The sequence below is a fragment of the Rhinolophus ferrumequinum genome, chromosome 4 (genome assembly GCF_004115265.2).
Source record: "Rhinolophus ferrumequinum isolate MPI-CBG mRhiFer1 chromosome 4, mRhiFer1_v1.p, whole genome shotgun sequence".
Taxonomy (NCBI): Eukaryota; Metazoa; Chordata; class Mammalia; order Chiroptera; family Rhinolophidae; genus Rhinolophus; species Rhinolophus ferrumequinum.
Genome location: NC_046287.1, coordinates 46,425,450 through 46,445,043, shown reverse-complemented (window position 1 = coordinate 46,445,043; position 19,594 = coordinate 46,425,450). Strand labels below are relative to the sequence as shown.

General features: G+C 38.7%; 1 protein-coding gene across 4 annotated transcripts in view; it reads left to right on the top strand.

Moving 5' to 3' along the window:
* The first annotated feature begins 374 nt into the window (after window positions 1–374).
* The window catches only part of NALCN (sodium leak channel, non-selective), a 315,292-nt gene continuing 296,072 nt past the window's right edge, over window positions 375–19,594 (top strand). For 2 of the 4 annotated variants that reach the window (XM_033104830.1, XM_033104828.1), the window contains exons 1-2: window positions 377–907; window positions 19,182–19,328. In XM_033104830.1, the coding sequence (XP_032960721.1) occupies window positions 19,221–19,328 (108 nt within the window). In that variant the 5' untranslated portion in view covers window positions 377–907; window positions 19,182–19,220. Of the gene's footprint in view, window positions 908–19,181; window positions 19,329–19,594 lie in introns of all 4 variants that reach the window. The other 2 variants (XM_033104832.1, XM_033104829.1) reach the window with 2 other exon arrangements.

Genomic DNA, 19,594 nt, shown 5'->3' with positions numbered 1-19,594 from the left:
TGACTACAAGGCAAAATGCCAGCCCGAGTAAACTTTCCAGGGAGTGCAACTGAGAGGATGAATGTCCCCTGGGCCTGAACACGGTGCTCAAGATTCCAGGATCTCCCTAAAACTGTCCTGCTAGGAGTCCAGGAAACCTCAGAGGCAGCTTCCTGTTCTGGTATACCTACAGTGCACGGAGGAAACTATCAGTTTTTGAATGGACATCCAGCCTCATCCACATAACAAAACATTTTAGTTTTAAGGAAAAATGTTAATGTGTTTAGAAGACTACCATAAGTGTCACTGAAGCACTCATTATGTAACAAGGTGAACTAGTCCGCATCCTCAGATACTGTCCAGTAAGACAAGACCACACACTCGCACACACATACACACGCCTTGCTCACTCCTGTGAGGTGGCCTTACGTGTGCCCATCTCTAGTGCACACGGCCGTGCTCGGTGAGCACGACAGAGACCACGAGAGGAGCTGGCAGAGGAGAACCCAGCTGTTGCTGTGAGACTGCCGGTGGCAGCCAGAGAGAAGGAACCTGCCAGCACGGACCCTGCTGCTCCCCACCAGCTGCAGCGCAGGCTCCTCTGCAATTTCCTCCCTTCAGCCCAAGGCAGACCCTGCGGCAAAGCCAACTCTGATTTGAAAAAAAAAAAAAAAAAAAAAAAGAGGCAAAAAGAAAAAAGCCCTAGTCCCTACCCATCTCGCTCTGAGGCCCCGCCGCCTGGGTGGCAGCAGCGCGCGCCAGCACGCGGAGCGCTGAGCCGCCGCACCGGCTGGGTGGCGCGCGCCAACGGAGCTGCGGGAGGTGAGGGGCCGCGTCCCCGCGTGGTGGGCACCGCGCCCTGCCCGCTGTCGCCGCCGCCGCAGCTGCACCCGCGGCACCATGACCGCTCTGAGCACTAGGGTTACAGGTTGGTCACCGCCGCCCGAGGCCCGGGTGCGCGCCAGTCCCTCTCGCCGGGGCTGGGCCCAGGAGGGCGGGGGCGGGGGTCGAGGGCCCGACACCAGGGCAGAAGGGGCGCCCCCACCTTAGGCGAGAAGGGGGCGCTGGCGACCGAGATGCGCCTCCCTGGTCTTTCAGCGGGATGCGCCTTCCCGGGCCTGGGAAGCGCACGGGTGGGCGCTGGAAGCCGGGGGCCGCCAGACCTAGGCCTGCCCCACCAGGCATTAAGGGTCAGGTGGCTGGGGATGTGGTAGGTGCATGGGCCTCTCCGCCCCTGTGGGCGATCGCGCGGTTTGGGGAAGCTGATCTGCTCCAGCAGGTTTCAGAAAGGGCCGGGGGCCCTTACCCACCCCACCTCCGTGCTTCTGCGAATGGCTCTGGGCTTCACATTCCTCCTTTTATTAATTGGCCTGGCTGAGCCTAATGATTGTTTAAATCATTAGGGTGGCTACACACAACATGCAAAAACACCATTCTGCCAAAGCAACACCGTTTTGTCATTGAGCCCTTAAGAAACGTGTAGATTTCCAGGCTGGAAACTCAAAGTGGGCCCAGAAACCTGAGCAATGGGTTACCCTTCTGACTCGAATTTTCCACTTTCAGGGTGGTTGATGACTCTGAACTCAAATCCTGATATATTCTTGACATACCATAGGATAACTCTTCCAATTTCAGGCATAGTTTTTCAGGGATATATTAAGGATGTGTATTCATACACACACTGGCCCAGGCCTGTGAAGGTCGCAGTCTTTATCTTGCCTTTGTGTGGTCATCAGTAGGCCTCGATTGCCCTGGTGGTGAAGTGGGAGGTGGGTACCAGTGACTGTTGTGAATAAGAAGGATAAGATTGAAGGAGAAGACCTTTAATAGGGATCAGAAATTAATAGGTAGCTATTTTTTAAGTTTATGATTTATATTTTTATAGCTACAACTGTGGTTTGATTTGAAAGGAAGTAGAAAGGGAAAGGATGGACTATGATGGTTATCCCTGAGGCAGACATACAGCTGGAGTGATTTTTTATATTTCAAAGATTGTTTCAATAGTTCTAAATAAAAATGATGGCTTCTCAAACCTCCACAACAACAAAATTCATTTCCTAACTGGTTGGTTCTCATTCTGTGGACCTTTCTATGTTGAATTTTTCATTCTTCTATAGTGTATTTTGAGCTAGCTATTGCTAAACCCAAGCAGACTGAAGGAAAAATCAGATTTGGGGAAAATTTTTTAAATGGATAGGCTCATTGGACCCTCTTATGTGTTTTTAGCATACTTGACATTTTGGCAGAATAGATACTCTGTCATTGATAAGGACTATACTAGAAGCTCTATAGAAGCTGAAGATACTCTGTCTTGTGAGCTGGTCGTAATGTAGTTATAACTTTGGATATGATTTGCAAGATATTCAACAGAGGAAAATGTTCTACTTTTAAAAGAAAAAAACCTACTCAAAATAGTATTAGTCGCTGCAGTTTAGAGAACTAAAGGTTTGAATAGCATTTTCTTCTTATTTGGGAATGACATGTTTTTGAATTGTGTTCTATTTGCTTCTTTTTTCTTTCCTGCATACATTATAAGTGTGTGTAGGTGCACGCACACCTGGGCACACATGTACGTACTTATTTTATCATTTATCAATGATGCTGAAATAATTTCAGAATCTTCATGGCTATATAAATTTATTACAGGGGGGAAAAGTCACATGTGGATTTAGATTTTGTGAAGGAAAAAAATCACATCTTTCCACAGTATTATATCTTAATTGTAAGCCAGGCACCAGGCCTACGGATTCAGTGAAGAAAGAGATAAATAAACCCAGACCCTAAGAATCTGTCAGAAAAGACAAATCTGTAATCAAGTGGATAGAGTGAGCATCCTATGTTCTAGTTTTGGTTTGGAAATTATGACCTTGAGTTTAAAGAAATTTTGAATTGCCCTTCAAAATTGGTAACAACATTTTAGAGTTTGATTATCATGTTATATGATTCTTACCTGTCTCAAGGACTTGTGCAAGAAGTTTTTACACCTTCAAAACTCTTTGTGTGCAAACATTTAAAATCTTTAAATTTATGCTTTGAATTTTAAAATAATCAGACATGATGGAAATGACACAAATGGTAGAGAAAAGAGAATAAACACCTATACTCCTAACAACCTAACACAAATGATTGTAATATCTGTATTTACTGCAGCCTTTTTAAGACTACATACTTTGTGTAGTCATAGTCATGTATTGTACATTTTTTATACTGTTTTTCCGTTTAACATTTATCATAAGTACTTTTTCGTGTTTCTATATACAGTTTACTTGCTTAAAAATTGTATATGGCTATCTGTATGTATAAGATTAGCCTCATTTATATAGCCATACCTCTGTCATTGGATATTTGCTGTTTCCAGTTTTCCATTATTATAAATAATGTCCCGATAGAGTACAGGGATTTATTCCTAGTGGATGTTATTTCTCTTCATGATAAATTTCAAAATAATAATGATATTCCTGGACAAATAGATTATTTAAATTATTATGGATATTTTATGTATAAATTATGCATATATATAACGTATATTATGCATATATACATATATTCAAGTTCATTTCCTAAAGATTATAATTACAAATAAGATGCATTATATGCTTTCTGAGGTAAATCTGCTTTCTATTTAGTATTTGTGGATAACCTTCCCTCTTTTACAGGAATAAGATAAGATAATAGCTTGGACCTAAGACCTTTGCATTATATAAAGACTTGACCTTAAACAGATTAGGTTAACTTAATTAGATTACCTTAATCTGAAATCCAGATGATAAAATATACCCCTTAGAGTAAAACCTAAACAGGAGTGGCATAAAAGTAGTAAGCTGTAAAAAAGAGAGTAAGCATGTAACGTCTTTTAGGAAAAAGGAATGTTGAGCTCCAGAGTGTAATTATGCTTTTTTGCTTTCTTATTCAGACTTAAAATAAATGATCAAAGGAGTTTATGTAGTGAGAAACCTGTACCCCACAGGTATAAAGTGAAAAAGACTGTTCACTATATACTCCAAGGCATTTCTCATAGATTCAGTACAGATGGAACTAGATTAATAGAACTATTGGGCGAGTCTGAGGTTTAAGTCACGAGTCCCTTTCTAAGAGAGTTGTACAAAAAACCAAGGAACAGAACTCCTGTAGACCCACTTAATTTGAAGTGTTGAAGGCTAAAGTTGGATCATTCTCTAAGAAAGACAGAATTACATGACTTTTGAAGCAATTTCTCTGTGATACCCTAGGGCAAGTGCAACCATACCAAATGGAATACACTCAGATGACAGGGACTAAGTCAATGTGTCCAGAGGTGGGGCAGGAGTCGGGATTCTGGAGAGGAATCCCAGGAGAATTAGAAGAGAAAGGTCAGAACATTGTAGCCAAAGGAATCACTTATATGGAGATCAAGAGTTAGACTTATCTCCAATTATGCAAAGAAACAAGATGAAAAGAGGAGTTTGTTTGGGGCAAGGATACATGACGTTTATGGAAGACAGCCAACAGAGACACACAAGTAAATGGAATACAAGATCAGAGCAAATAGAATACAAGCCATGTTCTAAGTCAAATACAATATTTTCTTTTAGATTTAAAAAACAAAAAATATGCAGATGAAAATTATTTATAATGGACCAGGAAAATTTTAATGAAAAGCAGCCAACATCTAGTTATAGCATGGTGAACACTTGGAATTTGAAAAAAAATTTTAAAGGAGAATATCCCATTGATATTCTGGTCAAGTTAAAAAAAATGTATATCACCGATCTCCAAAGGAAAAATTTATACTGACTGGATGCACCCTCTCCAAAATGAAACCTAAGCAAAGAGTAAAATAATATTCTGAAAATGTACAATTCTGAAAAATACTAGAAGACAATTCTCTTATGATACTAATATGAATCAAAAAGGGAATATGAAAAAGGTGAAGAAATAGTAGGGCTTTTTTGGTTGGCACATATTAGGCAAGTGCTACTAAAAAAAAAAAGTAAGGTAGAAATATGTAAACATCAAACGATTCAAAAAGTAATTAAATGAGAAAAAACATTAAAGTAATAAAAGTTACCATCTTTAATGAAATTATAATTACAAATCTCATATATATTAATTGTCATAGCATTATAATACGTATAACTGAAAGTATTACTATGTTCATTTATTTTGGGAGACATGACCCGTAGATGCAATGTTCCCTCAAAAGGTTCTGTGACCTATGGTGGGATTGAAAAATCAGCATTTTGGTTTGAGAAGTAAAGAAAAAAAAAAAAAGAACTGGAGAGGAAAAGAAAGAGGATAATGTTTAAAAACATGAATGGATTCATTATGAAATGGGAAAGCTTTAGATCTGATAGAAAAAAACTAAGAGCCTCAGCATTCTAATCCTTAAGTCATATTAATCTATAGCTATCTATAGGATGTATCAGTATGCCCAGAAATAAAGATGAGCTCAAGAAGAAGGAGAAAAATAAGAATGGGGGTCAGTGAAGGAAGGTATTGGAGAAATTGGAGATGAAATTCTAAGGATGAGTAACTGAATCAGACTACAGTAATGAAAAAGCAGAGGCAATGGTAGAGATTTATCGATAGAACAAATGCTAGTATCTTGGTGACCAAACCAAAAGAATGAAAAGGAGGGATGGGTGAAAAATAAATCCAGAACTTCAAGTTTGGCTGATTGTAGGTGTTTTTATTCTTAGTTTGTTATGCCTAGATTAAACAATTGATTACTTCTTTATCATTGAGTTAGCTGTAAAGCTTTGGCTTTATTATTTTTAAAAATCTGTTCTCCTTTATTATTTTTATGGAACCATAGATCAGCTTCATTTATTACTTCTGGAGTAGAGGGAGGATTTTTTAAAAATTACTTCTTATTGCTGAAAAGTACAAATTATGGAAGCCTGTATCAGACAAAATACAAATTTGTATCAGACAAGATACAAGTCAGTGAAGGCTGAAAATACTATTGCATATATGTAACAAAATTTGCCTGAGGTTAAAAAAAAAATCCTAGATAATGTAAAATTGGGATGGGAATCTTTCAAGCATGGAAACTTGCTTAACGATTAACCCAAGAAGTAAAGCACAGAAATTAGGATAAATATTGTAAATAAGGGATTTAAATTTTCAGAAATAGAGCTTGCTGGATTTGGAGATACCTCTCCTTAAATTATTCTTTCCATTCCCCTCAATTCAATATATGTCAATACTTTATGGAGAAAAGATATTAAACTCTGGTGAGCTTCAAAAAGACTTTCTACTTTTTATTAAATAAAAATTTAAAGTATTTTAAAAACTGACTTAGTTGAAGTAGGCAATTTGTTTTCCCTTCCTCCTTTCAAGAAATAAATAGCTATTTTAGAGGTATATTCTACACTAGAAAATTATAGTAGAAAAGTCAAGGAAAAACCACATTTCTTAGTAAACTTCTCATAAGACAAACATTTATTCTTGTACATAAAATATATTCCATATAGTATTTTTTGAGAAAATTCTGAAATTCTCTGAGAAAAATTTAAAAATAGAATATACTGTATGTACATAGAGTTATAAATCAAAAATTTTGTCTCAGATTTCCGTTTTGCCTGTATTGTTTATAGCTGGTCTCTCTAATTTTTTTTTTTTTTTTTAATTTCACCAAACAACTAGTCTTGACTACAAATAGTAAACGCTACGGTGTTAAAATGCTCTACTGAACATCTAGACCAGGGATTTCATCATTAGTTGAGACCACCGCTGGAAGTGTGTAAGAATCACTTGGGGAGTGTACCTTAAAGTACTATTTCCCATAACCACCTCAGAAGGTTCTGATTTAGTATATCTGAGGTGAAAGACACCCAGCATTGAGAATGTTTAAAAACCTCGCTGGATGATTTATGTATTAAGCAATCTCAGGAAGCTGCTATTTTAAATCCTTCTCCTTCTTTGTGCAAAATCTGTGGATTCATATTACAAAATTAAACAACCACACACCAAAAAGGTAACTCCTTTCAATTTTCCATACTATTTTACGTATAGAAAAGTTTGGAAAACCACTATTTTAAACCATCCACCTTTTTAGTCCAACCTTTGTAGATTCATTACAACATTAAGCATCCGCAAAAAAAAAAAAAAATAGATAATTTCCTTGTCTGATTTTCATAATAAAAAGCCTGTTATTGAACTATTGGATAATAAAAAGCATTAAAGGCTTTGCCACTACCTGGAGGATGGGAAAGCCTTTTAGGGACTACTCTGAGATTAGTAAACTCTCGACTTTACAAAATCACATGGTCGACCTGTGGTGTTTTGTAACTCTAATATTCTTTTTTAAATATTCTTACAATTTACACTATACCCAGAATAACTCACAAAATTACAAATGCATGTCCTTTTTAAACTTGCAGTGAAAGACAAGGGCTTGTGAAATGGACTGAGTTTTCTGAATAAAGGCTGGGGAGAGGCTGCTCAGCCAACATGTGCAAGCTGATTGCCTCAATTTGTACTCAGTACTACAGTGATTTATGTGATAAATACAACTTCATTTCCTCCCCTACTCCTTGGCTATTTTAGTTTTGCATGCAGGGTACAACGACAAATGCATGCTGGGCCATCATAGTCTATCCTGAATTCCTTTATCAAGTCTAATAATTTTTAAAAGTCAAAGAAAATTCAATTTTCACTGTTACAAAACTGAGACAACAGAATCCTTCGTGAAGTAATGATACTGTTTTGCGGTATTTGTAGAAAGAACCAGAAAAAATAATATGCTGCTTTTTTTGGATTTAGTAAGTAGACTCCATATAAAAAGTAGAGAACCATTTTCTGTTTTTAATCATTGTGTTGACAAAAGGAAAAGAGAAAAGAAGACCCTGTGTTTGGAGATGGTCCTTTGAAATGTTTGGCTTCCTTTGTTTTGTAGCCCATCTTGGGTGGCCCTAACAGTTCTGCTGAGACTGGACTGTGCATGTAACATTGTTTTTGCAGGGTTACATCCTGATTTAGTAAGGGCCAAGACATAGATGAGTAAGCACCCAGATGAAAAGTGCATTTGAAGAGAGAGGCAGAGAGAGATTGCTGCTGTGACCCCAGGTGTCAACATTTCAAGGATGTCTTAGTTCTCCTGCTAAAGTGATCTGCTCTGCATTATTCCTGGGGCAGACATAGAACTCAAGCTGCTTCAAGAGAGAAAACAACACAGCCCACTGCTTTTCCTCCAAGCAGAAGACCAATTACAGGGAAAGATGCGTCTAGCCGGTGAAATTTCATGAGCAAAGAGAGAAGCTTGCTTGAGAGGGCCTGAAAGGACTGGCATTGTAGTTCTAGGAGCAGCCATGCTCTAATTTAATATCCCTAATTAGATTTGGGAGAGACAAGAATTGGAGACTCCCTGTCTCTGATCTCTGGGGAAGAAGGTTTGATTCACAAAGCCATGGAAAATTCAGATTGAAAGACGTGGATAGTTAAATATCACCGGGGTAAAGGTCAGAAAGTGACCTTGGGCAGGGCACTTATGTTCTTCTCTAAACCTTAGTTTTATCTGTAAAATAGAAATAACAGAACACCCGCCTCACTGGGGCATGGCAAGAAGTAAATGAAATAATCCATGCAAAGCTCTTAGCCTCACACATCATAAACTCTCAGTAAATGTTAGGTATGATTTGTCTCAGCTTAAAAATTAATTATTTTCATACTTCACTCATTTTAAAGACCTTGCAAATTAAATTCATCATTGTTGCAAAACATTTGAATTTTATAAAAGTTCTTAAAGTTAACAAAGTAAGAATCAAATTCTCTGCCTGCTCTCTCCCTCCCTCCCCTACTCCCAATACAACAGACTCCTCATGTGGATCTGGGCAAGTTGTCCTCAGACTTTTAATCTGTACAATGGGATTAATACTTAAAACTTCTGCAGAGAGGTATTAAGGCCTTGGAATAGTGCCTGGACAGAGCCAGCTTTTAGTAAATGTTTGTTCTCATCTCTCAAGTGGAACAAAAAGAAGAATATATAATGTTTAAGCTTGATTCTCTTCTAAAATTATGTACAACAGTTTATGGATCATCACCCTACACTAAGAATTGGTAAAATGCATAAAAGTAGGAGCTGCTTCAAGAGTGTGTTAAATTTTATATTGGAAGTCTTTAGGGATGTAATCTGTTCCAAACTACCAGACAGTCCAGAAGTTCTTTCTGCAACCTTCACACTATCTAGTCATTCTCTCTAAGAATATCCAGAAAAGAGCTCTGGATAACCCAACATGTTATTGGAAATATTTAGATTAAACAGTTACGTAAACAGCTACCACTTGCTAACTTCCATTTAATCTGGGTTGTCCTCACTGGAAGAACAAATACTACAAAACAAAATCACACCCTTTACTGTGTTCTGAACTTTAGATATTGAATATAACAGAAGGACTTCTCTCGATAAATCCCTTCTTTCTGTTCTATTCTAGTACATTCTCTGCAGAAAAACATGTACTCTTTGATCCATATATCTATCATAAGTGGGATCTGTTTTCTAGTTTTCACATTCTGAGAATATTCAATCAATTTATGAGACTAAAACCAACTCTAGGAAGCTAAGAAATTGGTCGCCTTTAGGAAATTCAGACAACTTTCTCCTTACTATGTAATATAAGATTACCAGATGTGAATTAAATGCTTTCATCTCATTTTTTCCCAAAATTCAGAAAAAATATAATAAAAGCATAATAGAATATTTTTAGGATTCACCCTCTAGAAAAAAGGCTGGATGAATGAATAATGACTTCAAAAACCTGAAATTGACATTTAAGTAGATTTGATGAGAAGCTTGATAACTTCTTGCCAGAAAAAAAGAAGACATTAGCTCTAGTCAAGATGGCAGAGTAGGTAAATGCTGTATTCACCTTCTCTCATGACCACATCAAAATTACAACTAAACTACAGAACAACCGTCATTGAGAATCACCTGAAATCTTGCTGAACCACAACCATACAACTAAGGACATACAGAAGAAGCCACCTGGAGACTGGTAGGAGGGGCAGAGATGTGGAACAGACTGGTCCCACACAAGTGTGTGACCATTAAAAGTCAGGAGGGATCTCAGCTGCAGAGGTCCCCTCCCACCAGGGAGTGAGGGGTCTTAGCCCCTCCCCAGCTCAAGGTTTCAGTGCCAGGGAGAGAAGTCCCCATAATTTCTGGTTGTGAAAACCAGCAAAGATTATGGCTGAGTGAGACTGAATGCAGCTGCACCCCCAGGTGCTCCTCTTAAAGGGACCACCCAGGGACTTACTCACCAATGGAATTACTGGCTCTGAGCTCCAGGGCTGGCACAACAGCTGCAGAGGCGACAGAAACATATGGAGGTAAGGGAACTGAGTTGTCTGGCTGGAGGACAAGGACTGGAGGGGCAGCTTTCTCTTGAATAGAGGAGCTGGTGAAAGCCATTGTTTCTTTATTGAGCCCTCCTCCTTCCTAGCATACAGATGCAGGTGACCACCATATCCGCACCTCCATCAAGCTGGCTGACAACATTCGTTCACCATGCCCTGGTGATTCTGAGGCCCCATCCTACCCAACTTTTGGGCATACCCAAGCCACTTCCAGTGGCTTTTTGTACAAACTGTCTGCCTTGGCTCCTGCTGCAGACTTTCTTAGGTTTGAGGTTGAGACTCTCATAGGTTTGAGGAACCCAGACAAGCAGCATCTGGCTTAAGCATGTCCCATACCTCTGGCTGAGCAGCCCTAAGCCTGGCAATAGTTGCAGCCATCCTAGGTTTGCAACTTGGCCTCTTGAGACACTTCCAAGCATGGCATGGGCAGCAGTCATTACTTTGTAACCCCTGCCTCATAGCCCTGGGTGGGGTACAGTCAGGGGCTGAACTTGACCTGCAGTGGGTGCCCTCCCAGGTGACCATGGGGCTGGCACACCCAGTGGCCAGCTTTGAAAGAACCTGGGGCATCACCCACCACCTCCAAGGATGACACACACAAGGGCCAGATTGGTCAGGCACCAGAACCCTGCTGAGGCAGATCCTGCTTTGTAGGGTCATCCCCTGCACCACAACTCCTCCAGTATAGTCACAGCCAGTCTTCACAACCAGTCAGACGGAGGGTCAAGCCCTCCCACTGATGAGCAAACAGCAACCAATGCTCAATTACAAGAACAGGGCACATACAACCCATGCAAGGAACACACCTGGAGTGCATGGCTGAAGTGACCAGGAAGACTGTGGCACTGAGCCCCACAGCACATCTACTACATAAGGCCACTCCAGTAAGATCAGGAGATGTGCAGCCCTATCTAATACATAGAAACAAACACAGGGAAGCAGCCAAAATGGGGAGGAAAAAAAACATTTCCCAAATAAAAGAATAGAAAAAACTCTGAAAAAAACTAAACAAAATGGAGACAACCAATCTACCAGACGCAAAGTTCCAAAGAATGGTTATAAGGATGATCAGTGATCTCAGGGAGAACTTCAACAAAGAGATAGGAAACATGAAAATGGAGACAGAAAACATAAAAGAAATAAACCAGTCAGAAGTAAAGAATATAATAATGGATATGAAGAATACATTAAAGGGAATCAACAGTAGATTAGATGAAGCAGAGGATCAAATCAGCAATTTAGAAGATAAGGTAACAGAAAACACCCAATCAGAGCAGCAAAAAGAATATAAGAATTAAAAAAAAAAAAAAAAGATTTTAAGGGACCTCTGAGACAGCATCAAGCATACACCAACATTCACATTATAGGGGTACCAGAAGAAGAGAGAGCAAGGAATTGAAAACCTATTTGAAGAAATAATGACAGAAAACTTCCCTAACCTGGTGAAGGAAATAGATATACAAGCCCAGGAAGTGCAGAAAGTATGAAATAAGATGAACCCAAAGACACCAATACCAAGACACATCATGATTAAAGTGCTAAAGGTAAAAAACAAAGAGAGAATCTTAAAAGCAGTAAGAGGAAAGTAGTTAGTTACCTATAAGGGAGCTCCCATAAGACTATCAGCTGATTTCTCAATAAAAACTTTGCAGGCCAGAAGGAATTGTCAAGAAATATTCAAAGTGATGAAAAGCAAGGATCTACAACCAAGATTCCTCTACCTAGCAAAGCTATCATTTAAAATCAAAGGGCAGATAAAGATCTTCCCAGACAAGAAAAAGCTTGTCTGGGAAGCTTTTTACATAGAATCAGTATTACATAGAATCTTAAAGGGATTTCTGTAAGATGAAAAAAATGTGAATAATAAAATGGCAATAACTACATGCCTATCAACAATTACTTTCTATGTAAACTGATTAAATGCTCCAATCAAAAGATAGGGTGGCTGAATGGATAAAAAAACAAGACTCTTCTGTACGAAGTCTGACAATTAAGTTTGCAAACTCATCCTAGAAAAAGTGCTACATACCTCATTGCTGAATATCACTACAGACACCTTTGAAGTGCTCCCATTGGGAAGCTATGCACCGATGCCAGCCCCTAGTCCACCCTTCAAAGCAATTTTGGAACTTTTTTTTCTGGAATGGCCATCAGAGCTGTCGTCATATTACCTTTGATGTGCTGAATGTCATCAAAATGTCTTTCTTTCAATATTTCCTTTATCTTTGGGTAAAGAAGGAAGTCATTGGGGGCCAGATCAGGTGAGTAGGGAGGGTGTTTCGATACAGTTTACTGGCTAAAACTTCCCTCACAGACAGTGCTATGTGAGCTGGTGCATTGTCGTGATTCAACAGCCATGAATTGTTTGCGAACAGCTCAGGTCGTTTAACTTTTCCATGCAGCCTTGTCAGCACTTCCAAATAGTAAACTTGGTTAACTGTTTGTCCAGTTGGTACAAATTCATAATGAATAATCCCTCTGATATCAAAAAAGTTTAGCAACATCGGCATAACAAAGTTCGTGAACTTAATTGTCAGACTTCATATGCTGCCTACAAGAGAGTCACTTCAGATTGAAAGACACTCACAGACTGAAAGTAAAGGGATGGGAAAAGGATATTTCCTGAAAATGAAAACAAACAAAATGTTGGGGTAGCAATACTTATGCCAGAGAAAATAGACTTTAAAACAAAGAGTACAATAAGAGACGAAGAAGGACCTAGTACTCTCACTTCTGGATATTTATCCAAAGAAACCCAAAATTCTTATTTGAGGGGATGTGTTCTTCCAAATGTTCATTGCAGCATTATTTACAATAACCAAGATATGAAGGCAACCTGGGTGTCCCTGAATGGATGGATGAATATGGAAGAGGTGGTACACATATGCCATGGACTATTACTCAGCCTTAAAAAGGAATGAAATTTTGTCATCTGTGGCAACATGGATGGACCTAAAATGTACTGTGCTGAGTGCAGTAAGTCAGACAGTGAAAGACAAATGTCATATGATTTCACTTATAAGTGGAATCTAAAGAACAAAATAAACAAACAAAACAGGAACAAACTCATAGATACAGAGAACATTTTCTTGATAGCCAGATGCAAGGGGGGATTAGAGATGGGTGAAAAGAGGAAGGGATTAAGAAGTATAAACTGGTTGTTACACAGTAAGGTATGGGAATGTAGGGTATATTATAAGGAATATAGTCAATATTGTTGTAATAACTATGCATAGTGTCCGATGGGTACAAGATCTATTGGGGTGATAGATGGGAGGGGGTTGGGGGCAGGGTGAAAAAGGTTAAGGGATTAAGAAATACAAATTGGTAGTTATAAAATAGTCATGAGGATGTGAAGTAAAGCATAGGGAATATAATCAATAATATGGTAACTATCTGTAGTGCCAGTTGGGTACTGTTGAATAACTATGATATACATGTGAAACTTATGTAATATTGTATGTTAGCTATATTTTAATGAAAATCTTAAAATGATTTTATGACTGTGTGTTTCAACCACACATTTTACAAATGTGTGTTTGAAAACACTATAAAATGAATCATACAGTAAAAAATTACTTGAATTTTAAGAGATGACAAATGTCTTTACTATTTTCACAAACAATAATTGATGCCAACAGAGTTTATAATCACAGATTGAATGATAAGAATATGTTGGAAAAGGTTTTCTTTTAATTATCTGTATATTTTGTAACTTAATGAATTTTTAATGTAATAGTTCTGTAAACTACTTGTGTTGGTTTATATACCGTCTCATCTCTGTACCTGTTTCCTCATCTGTGAAACGGTTCTTAGAACAGTCCTGTTCATGCTTAGACTTAGGATGAACAGTCCTGTTCATCCTTAGAACAGGACTGTTCATGCTTAGAACAGTCCTGGCACATGACAAGACCTCAGTAAACATTTTTTGTTGGAAGGCATCTGTGGTTACATGGCAGTTAACAGAATTTGGGATAATGTCAACTGATGAGCTCGCTATTTTTGGTAGGGAACTTCCTTATCTTCCCAAGCATTTCATCACATTTTTGTGGGTTTTCTATTTTTTTGGCGGGGGGTAGGTTTCTCTGTGCGTGTGTGTGTATACGCGTGCGCGTGTGTTTGAGAATTGTTTTCCATTTTATAAAGTAGTCAGGCTAGGGAATATTGATTCAGTTTTACATCAAATTCTGTCTTTAACAGTCCCTTAAATGGTTTTGATTATTAAGGTCAAAGGCAATTATTGAGCCCCACTAAATGGGAGACACTGGGGTTGCTGGAGTCCTGTGTGGGCTGTAGAGGCTGTAAGAGGTGAGCTCATGAAATGAGCTGCAGAGTGCTGAGAGAGCACAGGACACGGTCCTGAGTACCTTTAGCAGGGAACGAAGGTGCTTTGGGCTTGAAGAATGAGGGGAGTGTCAGCCATTCAAGATGAAATGAGAGTTTTCATTTTCTTCAGATAAAAGCCTGGAAGTGGAATTGCTGGGTTGCATGACAGTTCTATTTTTGATTTTTTGAGGAACCCCCAGACTGTTTTCCACAGTGGCTGCACCATTTCACTCATAAAGGCCCCAGAGTTTATACACAGAAGTGACTAGAAGAATAGTTGTTGATTTTGATGTGCTGTCAGTTATAGTGAACAAAATGATTAAAAATAAATTTGTGACTTAAGCCTTCTTTGGGGGCTTTTTGGAATAAAATAGATGCTGTGAGTCTCCTAGAGTGGTATGTTTGTCTTGTTTACACTTTTGTTTCCAAACATTAAATCTTTCCATTATAACAAACAAATCACACAGACAGACAAAAACTCTTCATGAGTTAAGTTAGGGAATAGGAAGAACTGATGTGGGGTTGGTAGCAGCACTGAAGAGGACACAGCTGGAATAAAGGAGCTGAAGTAGCTCAGAAAAAGGTTAGAGGATGATGGGTAATGGTATGTTTCACCAATTCAAGTGGAGCATGTGGGTGTGATATGAAAGGAAGTGTAAGTAAAAATCAGTGGGACTCAGTGTCCTTGAAACATCAGGTTAAATAAAGCAGGCAGTTTGTAAGCTCCATAGATGCCTTTGCTGTCCTATGCTATCTGTATACCCAGCACATATCGAAGTACATGATGTCATAGTGGATACATAATATTTCCTGTGTGAATGAATGAATGAATGATTGAGAAACAAGAGGATAAGCTGAGGTTTTCTGGGTTCCAGGAGAAACCATAGCAGTATGTTGAGAAGTTTATTTCTGATATAAAGAACAGGACATATTGAAAAGGTTGATGTTTGCGGCAATCTAGACCTGAGGTCCCGTGACCTAGAAAGGGCTCTAGCTATGGGGATAAAGTGAAAAGTGGCCTTGTACATCCATGGAATGAGGAATGCAGAAAGAACTCACCAGTGAAAAGCTGTGAAAAGAAAGTCTGTGCAGTTTTCTGCACATATGGGGACCTGCATATGGGTCCTAAAAAGCTCAGGTCAGTAGGACCTGGGAATTGAGACTGATATCAAGTTGCCCGGTTGATTTTTAAGTGATGATGGTTTTGTTATGGCCTATGTCTAAGGGAGAAGCCGCATAGATATATGACTCAGTCGTAGCAGCTGGACACCAACAGATGGTGATGGAAACTGTAAGAGCAGGTGCTCATTTAAGGGGTTGACTACAGAGAACAGACACATGGTACAGTGGGTAAAGGACGTGCTATAAACCATAATTTAGAAGATAGGAGATTCAAAACAGTTTAATACAAACCCAAGAGGGTTACAAGGAGAAGGAATGACCTATAGTGTTGCAATACCCCACAGTTAAGGAAAACTGAATTTATTAGTTTTAATTTGGTCAAGAGAAAGCTGAAATGACCTAAAGAAAGTACATGCCAATAGAAGTAAAATATAACTATCTCAGAGTATAAAATTGGATTTTACCCATTTAACAGGGAGCAATGAACCAAAGTACCTTTTCTGCCTGAGTTGCCATTAGTTGTTTCCGAGTAAAAGATTTGTCAATGAACATACTGTAAGTGTGCAGTTCCTCCACTATTGAACTACTTAGATACCAACTACTTTTAAATGAATGTGAAAAAGCTACTGGAAGCCATGCTTTTCGAATTTAGTGCAGTGCTTTATGAAGGACACCTCTGTAAACAGAAAAAAAAATATATTGGGTTATAAATACATAATGGTGATAAGACTAAGGTACACAGGAGCAATTTCCTATCAAAATAATAAGCTTACCTAGGATACTTAAATATCCCTGCTGGTCTTTATCAAGGGAATAATAGGTTTGCTGTACTCACTTATATTGATTCAACATAAATGAATGTGTAAAACAATATTTCTCTATGTGAAGGAAAATTGTTACAATTAAATTAATTTTGGACTCTTCCTATGTTTGTAAGTTGGACTTATTTTGCTACTTGCATGCTTTATATAATATTTAATATTAAGTCAGTCAGACTTTCAGTATTCAGGAGCTAGTTGCTGAGTTTTAATGTATGTGTGGATTGAACAGTTTCCATCCGAGTTTGGACTGTTTGGTGGCATTTTTGCAATAGATGAAGTGAGGGTGAACATGGATGACAACTAATATTCATTAGAGTCACACTGTTTTGGGTGGGCCAAATAACAGTCAATAAGGAGATGTTTTAAAAATGAATTCTAAATGTCTGATTCTCCAGATGAACAAATCCATAATCAGACATTGGTTTTGCTTCAGATGGGATATTTATAATAAAGGTGCATGGACTATGTGAAAGTGTCACATTTATACATCAAAAATTTTTCAGACCGTAACTTATGGCCAAGTCATAAGAACAATGAATAGCTTATCCATAAGTCTCCACTGGCTCAATGAAAAAGATGTGGCTAGGTCTGTAAAATTGTCTTGTATCAATTTTGAACAGCATTGTGAAACCTCTCTTTATTTCTTTCTTTGCATTGTGTAATCTTGAAGGATTTCTAAAAGAGTATGTATCCAGTTTTGGGTACATAGGAGACTGCCATTCAAGAAGCATCCCAAATTGAGGCCACCCGATGTTTCCCCCACAGTAAATCAGAGAAAAAGCATAATTTGAATTTTGCATATATTTACGTATCGATGTCAAGAGTCCCTAACTCCAGTTATGTAGGATAAAATTAATTAGTGCAGCCTACTGCAAAGCCCACATTCAAATGCAATATTCAGAGCAAGCCAGCCTGGAAATACCTAGCACACCTCAAAGCAAATTAGTTTGATTTCTTCTGGGAACAGGAGGGTTACACAGATGCGCCTACCTAGGTGCATCAAGGAGAACATAGATGCAGAGGTGGGCACTCAAACATAGGGAATCATATTCAAAGCCCATGTGGCCTGAGTTTCTGTGTTCTCAGTGAAAATTGCAATTGAGCAGATTTACACATACTGAAAACACATTCTTTTCGTCTCGTGCTCCCTCCACTATGGAGTGTCACTCATTGTCCTTGGCTGGGGTTCTTTCTCTAGCTCCAAGTAGCAGCAGATAGGAGAGCCAGTGCACCTTCCTAGTGTTAAAACAATTGCATTTTTCTGACTTGGCATCTCCGTGGCTGTGTGCTTCCTGGAGAACCTCATCCCTCCTTCTCCTACCTTGAGAAATTCTCCTTATCAGTCCACAGCATCAGCATGGTGAACTATAAACACCTTTGGTTTGGTAGTCAAATGCAGCTTCTTTTAAATTTCAAATTTGCTTGAGTGGCCTTAGTCAAGTCATTAGCTGCCCCAAGGCTGGAATTTCTAGTGCTTTCGTAAAAAGACCTTTCCTATCTTCTGTGAGTTGCAAAGATTAAATAAAATGTTGTCGCTAAATGCCAAAAACATAGCATATATTCAAAAAACATTAACTCCCCTCCTTCCTCTAAGACTCAATCCAGATGTTAATCAAATGAGAAGTCTTTCTGTCAACTCACAGGATAATAAGGCACCACAAAGCTTTACAACATCTCTTCTCACATTGAATTGCACTTACTTACTTTTTGCATCCTTCAATGGCTGCTGGATTGTGGCAGGTGGTAGCAATGGCTAAATGGAAGTGACATACAGAACAAGATGTAGATGACTCCGAATTGTGGAAATATAAATGTCAGACAGGCATCTCATCTCTCTCTTCAATGTAATTTTGATTTCAGAGTAGCTGGAAGAATTGATATACAGACGGTGCCAAAAAATATGTATACACATTTTAAGAAAGGAAAAAACTGTATTAAAATTGTAATACTCAATATATACCAATAACAAAAGATGAATACAAGTCATGTGTATACGTTTTTTTGGCTCCCCAGTAGTCACAGCATTCATAAAAGAAAAAACAACTCCATTTAGAGTAGGTTCTACCCCAATCTCTCTGGCCCACATCCTCTATGGCAAAGACAAAATGGGGAGATCAACTTGGGATTGTCATTGGAAATAGATGTCTGTGAGTGTCACATTATGTTATCCCGGGGGAAATCCTGAGCAAAATCTCAGTGTTTCATCTGGATCGGTCAGCTGTGCTCTGGCACAGACCACCTGTAAATGAAGACAGCACTAGGTGTATGACCATAGATCTCAAAAAATCCCCTTCTCATATTTGTATCCTAAGAAGCAAAGCTGTTTTACTCCAGTTCATCTAGACTAGTTATTGCTCTCTAAACTGGCATGCAAACTGAAGTGCACAAGATAATCCATTGGTTTGAAAGAAAAAAAAAAATCAAACTTTTATTGATATTAATTTTTATCTTATTCTTTATTTTAATGTGTTTATTATATACAGTATAACAGAACATGTGAATAATTAACATATGCATAGGCATACACTGGACAGTCATTTTGTGATCAGTGTAAAGATGGTTTAGATCACTGATACGACTCTCTCTTTCCTCTCCCAGGCTGCCATTTTGTACTTGCTCACCAGAGCTAACTTCAGCATGCTCAAAAGGAAACAGAGCTCCAGGGTGGAGGCCCAGCCAGTCACTGACTTTGGTCCTGATGAATCTCTGTCAGACAATGCTGACATACTCTGGATTAACAAGCCAGTAAGTTTCTTTTTTGAAGTATGGAGAAGCACATGGTGATATAAAGGAAATTTGATTCATATTATTCAAAAATCATGTACCTTTCACTGAAATGTCTGTTTGAGCTGCAGTAGAATATGGATGAGTCCAGGAATCTGGAAGTTGAGAACAATTGAGGTGAAATAATGAGGTGCCGCTCTGAGTTACTTCCACAGGAGGGTGTGCTAGGTGGTCTGGCTGTCTCCTCTCCCTGCTGGCCTCAGAGTCACCCAGTGTAGAGATAATGC